This window comes from Sparus aurata, chromosome 4, assembly GCF_900880675.1.
Source record: "Sparus aurata chromosome 4, fSpaAur1.1, whole genome shotgun sequence".
NCBI lineage: Eukaryota > Metazoa > Chordata > Actinopteri > Spariformes > Sparidae > Sparus > Sparus aurata.
Genome location: NC_044190.1, coordinates 8,142,323 through 8,152,322, shown reverse-complemented (window position 1 = coordinate 8,152,322; position 10,000 = coordinate 8,142,323). Strand labels below are relative to the sequence as shown.

Below are 10,000 nucleotides of genomic sequence, written 5' to 3'. Positions count from 1 at the left end.
GCATGTGATCTTTATGTTTTGGTAGACGTGATCCGGATTCTCTGCCCCCTAACATGTCCGTTCTTTTGGGTGAACTGTTGCTCTGTTGTTTGTAGAAAATGTACAGTAGAAAAAAAAAAAATGTATTACGGTGGGATTTTACATGTTTTGTCCAGCTCATGACATCCTCCTGGCACATATGTTTTGGCACTTGAAATGTGTTCAGACATGAGTGGGAATTCGCTCCAGTGGGGATCCATGCACATTCCCACAGTCACATTCTATCACTTTGATTCAGTGCACTTTACATCCTGTATGACACAATCCTTTTGATCCCCGCCCCCCCCATAAGTTGAAGTATGGAGGTTATTGAGGATTAAGCTGGAGAACTGGAGGGAGCGAGGATGATAACGAAAAGTTAGATGACTTGCGTGTTCCCCCGTGTCGTCTTTTGTCCGTGTCTTTGCGCCCTCTTACTCTGTCGTCTGCCTTTGATCAGCTGCAGGTCCAGCCAAGACTCTGATATCCTTCTCTTTTTGCACAGACCTGCCACTAGCCAGCTTCTGAGTGGTTAAGTGCTCATAGACATCTTCTTACATTTTACCAGCAGATGATTCTGTGGTGTCGGATTTTGATAATGCAGCCGTTGTGGTGCTGTTTAAAGGGAAGGTTCAGCAGGTTTTTTCTTTATAATCCGAGCTGTGAGGTGTGATTAGTAGGAGGGCAAAGGAACTCTAAACCAAATGTTTATTTCATTGGACTGTTTGTTAAATTCTGGTTGGTTTCAGTTGGATGGAGACCACTGCATGCAAGAAAGAAGAGATTTAGTGCAAGGGAATATTTATGTTTCTTAGACTGCATTGAAAAGCTTTTTTCTTTTTTAGCATTTTAGCTCCACAGAGTGGACTTAAAAATGTTGAAATCCATCTTAGTCGTGTTTTGATGAAATCAAACTGCAATAATGGGATCTGTGGACTTTTTAAAACCTGAATCTAATCAAGAACTTTGTTGTAAGGGCTTAGGAAGCAGCTTCCAGTCCAGCCAAGTAATCTGAACACTGTGATGAGACAGGTGGATGGTTTGAAATAATGAAGGGAGTGAGCTTTCTTGTAAGGCAGTTCAAGCCAAGCTGGGCTGCAACTAACGATTATTTTCATGTATTAATCTGAAAATGTCTCTAGAAAATGTCCGAAAATGGTAAAAAATGTTGATTAGTGTTCCACAAAGCTCAAGACGACGTCCTCAGATGTCTTGTTTTGTCCACAGCCCAAATATATTCAGTTTACTGTCACCGAGGCTGGAATCAGAAAATTCTGACTTTTTCAAGAAATTACTCAACCCAGTTATCAAAATAGTTGCCGATGAATTTGATAACTGATAACTAATCGATTAGTTGTTAAAACTCTAAAGCCAAAGTTTGTTTGTTATAACTATTGGGTTTCATAGTATTTGCATGTAATAGAGTCAATTTAAGTTGCAGGAGGTTTTGGATATCAGGACATTTCATATAAGTAGCTCATACTGTCAGTAATAGAATTGCACAGAATATAAAAACATATGAATTGTAAGAATCAAAGACCTGTGCTGATGCTAAACAGTCATTCAGTTTTTGTTTACAGTCAAAGACTCCACTGACAAATAGTAGTTTGATCTAAGTAAATGTTCATAATGGTCAAATGAATGGTACTGTGATATTGATTCTGATCACCACTGATATCAGATCTCTTGTTTCATTTCACCTCCCTTTGTGGAGATTATTCTGTGCAAATACTATGAAATCCAGGTGTTAATCTCACAGACACTGGTTTAAAAAAACTTTATCCCTCTTAACTCAATACTGATCTGATACCGGTGGCCTCTTTTCACCACATTTAAAATCTGTGCACCCCACAGTTATTTTTATGTACTTTAAATTAAAATGAGTCTGTGGCAAAAAGTCAGCAGACCACCATCACTGGATTTAAGGGGAACTCCACTATTTTTTAACCCTATTCCTCTTTCTTCTAACCAGAGCCAGCCATTAAATCACTCTCACCAAATCCACCAGACTCCATTTACAGAAACGGTCAATTTATCACCATGAAACAAACAAACAAAATAACCCTAAACCTAAGCCACCAAAAGCATCTCTGAAGACAAACCAAAGTGGTTTTGGTGAGAATTTTTTTATCAGGTTTGCTTTATGACAATAAAGTGACGTTTGATGTTTCTGTAAATGGAGTCTGGTGGTGTGTTTAGCTGTTTCTGGTTAAACAAAAATGATCTTATTCTTTAACAACAAGGGATAAATTCAAATAACTGTTATCCTTAGACACTCTTAAAATGGGAAAGAGTGTCCAGTTCCCCTTTGATTTAACTGAAAATGGAAACACTAAATGTTGTAATGACACTAACAATGAAAGTATTTAATTTGGATCAGTAGCGACACGGCTGCTGTCTCTGGTTGATGCATTCTAAAGACGTTTTAGTGCATCCCTAACTGAAAAGTGTCAGTTTGAGTTTCTTTGCCCGGAAAAAGACTTTTCATCCCCCATTGTTCAAACCACAAACCACTGCTGCCATCTGTCATCAGGGAGACCAAACTACAACTGCCAGTCATTCATGGCAAACGTCCTCTCATTCGCATGCAGAGAGGTGACATGATTCAGGGTTCGCTCTGTCCACAGCTCTCATTTTAACACAATCAGGTGTGGTTTGGATTTACTCTGGCTCGTAGGGAAATCAGAGGAGTATCGACGACACCAGCATAAAACCCGGTTTCTGCAGCGAGAGCCGTTTGTGTTCTTTCTGAGATTTTTTTGCCTCCCCCCCTGACTTTGCACAAAAAAATGCAGGTTTGGATGTATTATTTGGATGTATTTTTTGTTCTTGTCGATTATTTGAGGTATTTTTGTTTTTTGTATTTTGTATTGTTATTACGACTTCTTGTGTTATCGTGCAAATGCATCAGAGCGCGAGTGTTGACGAGTACAGTGCGTGTATACTGTGTCATATCACCACCTCTGATTGAAAACCAAAACTTCTTCACTTTAACGATGGAAAAGCTAAAGAAATATAATATAAATATAGTGTATATTCAAGTACTTGAGGGAACATTTCCGAAAATAAAGGCAATAACCAACCAGGAGGGATCTCTTGTTATTTTAATGTTGCGGGAAATAGTGTCAACGTATAAAAGACCAAAACACGTCATAAACATTCAGATGATTTTCTCATGGAGTGTTGGCTCTGAAACGTCAGTTACCTGTGTTGATATGAGAATGTGCTCCGTTGTATCTATCCTGACCCCGGTGCTTCAAAGATCCTGTTTTGTCAAGATTGTGGGCTCGTGTTAAATTTGACTGGACAAATTTAAATTTAAACGTCTCCGATATATAAAGAAATACTCCTTGGATTGGGATGAACGTTGCTCAGTGTTCTTCTAAGATGACTTTTCAGTTTAAATCTTTTTAGCCCAAACAAGTGACGAGAGCCCACAGTGTGTTAGCCCGCAGCTTTAATTTTGTTCTGGCAAACACTTTGATGCTGATAGGCGGTTAAGGGATGTGTCGACGAGGAGACGGGGCACACACAGTCACACAACATGATGTACTCGGATATTGAACACTGGGTGTTTTTGTTGAAGAAAACCAGTGGTGTGTGTGATCTAACTACGTGAGGAAATATGGTTATTGTGTTCCAAAATAAATTATTTTCTCAAAAGAAAAATGGTCTCCAGTTCTCTTTACTTGACTTGACGATGGAAAAGCAAAATACAAGTAGATGGAAGAAGTTGTTATCTGATTAATTTGAAGGTTTATATCTAACATGGGGACAAAAGTGATACGGTTGAGCCCCCGTGTGACAACCACACTGTACTGTACTCCTCACTGTGTCTGTCCCCTGAACAACTTAAGCTACTTAAGTGACATAACAAACTCCATATGGTGTCAAAACAGAGTAGATACCTTCAGATTATCTGTCTGACCCGCTTGTATTTTAATAAACTGAGTAGCTGCTTCTTTAATTTCATATACGTGACATTTAAAGAGGAACAAATCATAAAAAAAATGCTCCTTATGTTGAGGTCACACACGTGTTTAACTCGTCTGTGAGCTTTATGAGATGTGTTTGACAGGAAATGCAAACTGGCTCACGTGCACCGTGCAGATGTAAGGAGGAACACTGAAGAATCACTGTTTGGATCCTGCAAATTCACTGTAACAACAGTTAAGCCAGTGTTTTTAAATGGTGTTCCTGAGGCTCTCTCCCTGCTGGATTAAAAAAACATGGAGTTAAGCTTTAAGTGACACTATGAAAAAAAAAAACTACCCTGACCAGGACCGTGGTAATCTGGAGCGGTGGTAGAAAATAACTGAATATATCTACTCAAGTGCTGCAATTAAATTTTGAGGTACTTCAGTTCAATAACTTTTACTTCTACTTCACATTTCAGACATTTTTTTCTCTTCCCTACACTTATTTGAGAGATTCATTACTTACAAAATAAAAAACAACAACAAATAAAATACAATATATTACCAAAAGTTAAGCTACACACTTATATATGAAGTCATTCTATTAACCCCACTTGTACCAGTTGCAAAATTTAAGTTGAGTACTATTCAAGCATAATTTGAATGAAGTCCTGATTCAAGAAACAGATCCTTAAGCTGTCGTCGGTAAACACAGTTTGTTTACATTCTGCTTTTATCCATGTTTTACACAGGGACACAACTTTATATAGAGTCAGGGTTGTCCTAACACTTATCATGTGAATGCAGAATTTTTACTTGTAACAGAGTATTACTATACCATGGTATTTCAACTTTTATTGAATGATATGAGTACTTTGTCTAGCTCTGGTCTCTCCATCTTAGCTTTGGTCAGATCCATTAGTAACCCTTCCTTTTACAGTTCCCCAATTTCTAAGAATTTAGTCAGTAGATATATGGTAATTAAGAGTATATTATTGTTTATTACAGTATATAATATAGATACTAATATTTTATAGTATATTATAATAGTATTAGTACAGAGAAACTGCATACTACGAAATGCTAATAATAAGAAAACCTCGACTATTACCCATTAATTCTAATAACTACCATGAAGTTATGACCAGTTCAGATCGCAGTTTCCTACCTAATACCAGTAGGAAGATGACTGTTAAAGAAGGGTTACAGACTCATTTAAACCTCTTTTATAAAACACGGTTGGCTGAAAATAAATCAGATTTTATGACGTAGACCTGGTTTAATTATAAACTTGCTCAGTGAAACAGACCAGGTGAAACAACAAGACGACAAACGGCAAAAATGACATGAAAAACATCGGACACACAAAAAAAAATCTATTTTATTTTAAATGTCTCAATCCAGTGCAAATTGCAGAATGGATCTTTGTGGTCTGTCAGGCATCTGAGTGTCACCACTCAAACAAGGCTGCTGAGACAAAGAAGTGTTTCCATGGCACTGAATCAGGATCAGGAGGCTCCTGCTCCTAAAACATTCATTTTCCCTCTTTGTATCTTTCTAAAAATCTCCCCGAGACTATGATTCACTTCTGTACTCTGTAGACTGTAGGCACAAGGCTGATGTGTATGGTGTGAAATTCATTATAAGGCGAAACACTCCCTCATTTTCCCTCCGCTTGTAAAGTAACAAGGAACGTCAGTGCTGTAACATTAACCATCAATTATTAAACATCCTTTTTCTCTCCCACTTATATCATCGTATATTTGCGAACCACTCCCTTCTCCTAACTCTAGATACTTTTCTTCGCTCATAGGAACTGCCTGAATAATAATAAAAATGTCAATAGCTTCAAATTAGACCACATTTCTGATCACAAAAGAAGCATCTAGGATGAAGGACACTCTAACTCTTGGGGTTGATATGAGAGGACTGTTCTCTCAGAGAGCGGTGTCTTCAGAGCCGAATATCTTGTTGGCGATGGCCTGGCAGTCAGAGACCGGGGCTTTACCATCGAAGTCTGCAGGCAGGATGTCTGCGTTGAATTCTTTGACGTAGTTTTCGAGCTCGTCACCGTGAACAAAGACCTGAAGAAAGATAGAAACAGTGTTCAGAGGAGAAGACTGGAGCAACTTTACCACCAGACAGAGAAAAACAGGTCATTGCCATTATCAACCCGCTGTTATAGCAGCATGTTTTTCATGTTACAACAAGATATTTCCACTAAATAACATCCAGTCTAGTCACATTATAACAATTAACTATTCATCTTGTATTGTGAAAGCTTATATAGCCATAACAAGAACGTTTTCTAGTGCATAGCCTGAAATATAGCCTCATTTTTTATCTTAACATTAACCTTTTAATGTTTTAACGTGATAACTAATTGTTGTTACAAAGTGTTTCACATCATAATGGGATAATATAACGTCAAAATATCTGGTTATGGTGTTTTATATATCTTGTTGTAACACAAAATGTTTCAGGTTATAAAAATAAAAATAGTATATTGTTATAACAAGAGAAATCTTTTGTTATAAGGTGAAAAGTTTGTATTTCATAATAACGGCAAAATATATCATTTAAATAATAACTTCTCATGTTATAATGTGATGAAAATATCTTCTGATAAAGTGTGAAACGTTTTAGGTTAAAAAAATAAATGAACACATTCTAACATGAAACGTCTAACATTATCACAAGATAATAAGTATATTGTTATAAAGAGAAAATATCTTGCAACAGTGAAAAAAATGTGATACTGATCTGTTTTTGTTTTTCAGGCTTGGCAGCAACGAGCTTCCGTACAAATCGGATAAACAGTTGGAAAAAACAAGCTGAAAGTCAGATTTAAAATAAAGCGTTAATGGCACACGTCCTCCCTCCGTACCCTCTCCAGCAGCTTGCTCTTCATGAAGGGTTTGACCACGTTGTACGTAGTGGTGAAGTACCAGGGCTGGTGAGTGACATGGACCGCCTTGAAGCGTGCTGGGAACGAGTCCTGCGTAAAAACACACGAACGCAACACTTTTAAAAAAGCTCCGAGGCTGCACGTGAAAACGTTGGCAGCTTTCCTTGTGTGTCCGCTCTGACCTGCAGCATGTCCACCATCTTCTTGAGCTCGGCCGGTTTAATCCCTGATGCATGCTGCATGGTGAAGCCCTTAAAGTTCTCAATCAGGACGAAGCCATTAATCTGGGTTTCTTCATTCTCCAGCAGCTTCTCCAGGATCACACAGTACGCTCTTAAGACCTGTCACACACAAACAAAGACATTTTCAGTAGAGTCCATTATATATAGTTTTTAGTACATCCAATCTATGCTACGTTAGGGATATTGCTATGAGAGCTATGAGGTGCCCCTTTTCTTGGTGACTGATATCGAGGAGGTGCTGCTGCGCACTGTGAGGCTGATATGCAGCTACCTCATCGAATGTGATCTCCTCCAGGTCCCAGTTCTCAATGTTGAAGAGCAGGACAACTCGGCCGTACTTGTCCCTGCTGGGCAGAACCACGGGGTAACCGACCTCGATGGTGCTGCGGACCGCCTCAGGGGTCAGGTTCTCAAACAGCTCGGGATACTCCTTCCTGAAGCGCACATACCCTAGAGGACACACACACACACACACACACACACACACACATTTGCATTCTGTTATGAAGCCCTAATGGTCCACGGACCCTTTGTGTAGTGCCAAACACAATGACACCACTGTCTCAGTGCCTCTACACTGTAGATCCAAGCCTCTTCATACCAAATCACTAATTAACCCAGTGTGTGTGTGTGTGTGTGTGTGTGTGTGTGTGTGTGTGTGTTCTGTGTCTTACTCGCCAGCACCAATTAACCCCACAAAACAAGTTCACATCGCATTCTCCTCTCACAATAACACGTTCTGATCCATATTCATAAATTTGTGTTTTTCCTGTGTCGTTGTGATGTCCAAATCATCTCACAGCTACAGCAAGAATAACAATCCAAGAGCACTATGACATTAGTCTGCACTGACCCGGTACATTTAGTCTGATCTGCTCAGAGCCCGGGGCCTCAGCTGGAGTTTGGGTGCAGTTTACATCTAATATTAATGACCAGGGAAACAGACTGAAGTTTACATACAACACAAATACTTTTGCACTTTTACTTCAGTTAGATTTTGAATGCATGACTTTTCATCTACAGAGTATCTCTACACTGTTGCCCCTTTAACTTAAGTAAATGTTCTGAGTACTTCTTCCACCGCTGAGTAGAAGTAGGAGTCATTAGCGCACGCAGAAACACGAGCAGCTCATCAGCATGGTATTTTTGTCCTCTGAGCGTCAAACCACTCTTCAAAACCACGTTTTAATCTCATCTCCTCTCCCAGACCGACACAGTCAGTTCCCAGGAGAACACTGGGGGTTCACAAGTGAAGTACACTTGCTGTCCCATTTGGACACAATGGAGGTCTTTGTTCAGCGGAACACTCAGAAGCATTTTAAAAGCCCCCCAATTAATGAACACATGCCTCCCTGTCTCAGTGATGGGCAGGACTCATGCAAACGAGGAGCACAAACGAGGTCTCGCCCTCAATTACTGAAACTATTTGAAAATGTTTGCAGGCACCGAATGAAAGCAAACCACGTCTGAGATCTGAGAGTGAAATAAAAATCACTGATGCGAAGATTGATCAAACGGCTGCTACTAACCCTTCATGAGCTCGTGGGATCTGACAACGTCAAACTTGCGAGCTCTGAGGAAGCGCAGGAGAAGAGAGTCTGGTTCGTCCCCAAAACGCTCCACCACCAGTTTGGCCAGGTCGTCTCCCTCCGCCGCTCTCTCCTTCATCATGGCCCGCAGGTCCTTCAGCGACGACGCCCGCCTCTCATCCGTCTCGTTCAGCTCGTCCTTCGCCTGCAGGAGGAAGAGACAAAAACAAGGTGACATCAGACACATCAGACACATGTGGTGGACGAAGTATTCAGATGCTTCACTCAGTCATAGTGCTGATACTTCACTGTGAAAGTACTGCATTCAAACCGTGCACGTATTACCAGCAAAATGTTCCCTGTTTGTGTGTTACTTTTATATCTGATGTTTTTGGATTAATATCACTGCTGCATTAATGTGTACGTGTCATCGTACTGCTGTGGATGTTTAAGGTTGAGCTCACTTCATCTCCTTTATATAAGAAAAGATAAGAAAAGATAAGATAAGATAAGATAAGATAAGATAAGATGAGATGTTCCTTTATTGATCCCCCCTTGGAGAATTTCACAGGTAACACAGCAGTACAGAGGGGAATAAGTAGCAGCACACGAGTAAATCTCAAAACAAAGAGAGAAAGAATAACAATTTGAATAATGATATAATAAAAAACTATAAGAATAAAGATACATATTCTGTAAACAGTAACTGTCCTTGTGTGTATATACTGTTGGGGAGTTTAATCTCCATCAGTGCATCATATTCAATTGGCTCATCATGTTTGCAGCCTACATGTCCTGTGAGTGGCAGCTAGCAACTCTGTCAGACAAATGTAATGGAGCAAAATGTACAATATTTGCTGTATGAAGTATAAAGTAAATTACAAATACCTAGAGATTGTTCTGGAGTAGAGTACTTTTTAAAATAATAATTAGATTTGTGCATGCTGCAGTTATTATTTCTTACCTTTTGCACAGTGTGACCGGGCAGCTTGTGGCAGGGCCCGAACACCGGCCCATGATCCTTCACTGTCAGATGCTCCAGCTTAGACCTCATGGCCTGCTCCTCCTCCGACACCATACGGTAAGATCCAGTCCTGCAAAAACACAGGTTTGTTAAAAATGTAACTATCATATCGGCTCTAGTTTCTTGGGTATACTGCCATAAACAACCACATTGACTGATCTCATCCTTTACCCAGGGTTGTATAAAGTCAAGCAAAGATTTTGTATTAAAATATTAGTTTGATAAATGTGATCGTTACACATACAAATAATAGCACAATATGAAAGTAGTGTAACTTGATAACCTTCCGTTACTTCTTGATTACTTCAGTACCAAACAAGACATAGAGCTGAGAGAGGAATAACGAGTATTTGGTTTCACTC

The 10,000-nt window shown here is 39.5% G+C and overlaps 2 protein-coding genes across 2 annotated transcripts in view; one reads left to right on the top strand and one right to left on the bottom strand.

Moving 5' to 3' along the window:
* The window catches only part of LOC115580351 (monoacylglycerol lipase ABHD2), a 21,234-nt gene extending 17,547 nt beyond the window's left edge, over nucleotides 1-3,687 (top strand). Inside the window, exon 12 of the mRNA XM_030414625.1 lies at nucleotides 1-3,687. This exon is cut by the window's left edge and continues 854 nt beyond it. The gene's annotated coding sequence lies outside the window, so the exon portion shown is untranslated.
* Nucleotides 3,688-5,295: 1,608 nt separating this feature from the next.
* LOC115580377 (retinaldehyde-binding protein 1-like) lies at nucleotides 5,296-9,746 on the bottom strand. Its single transcript, XM_030414658.1, has 6 exons — nucleotides 9,579-9,746; nucleotides 8,615-8,819; nucleotides 7,357-7,535; nucleotides 7,026-7,184; nucleotides 6,823-6,933; nucleotides 5,296-6,019 (listed from the first exon to the last, which is right to left on the bottom strand). Exons 1-6 carry the CDS (start codon nucleotides 9,744-9,746, stop codon nucleotides 5,873-5,875), a joined length of 969 nt encoding a protein of 322 aa, XP_030270518.1. The 3' UTR covers nucleotides 5,296-5,872.
* Nucleotides 9,747-10,000: the final 254 nt, after the last annotated feature.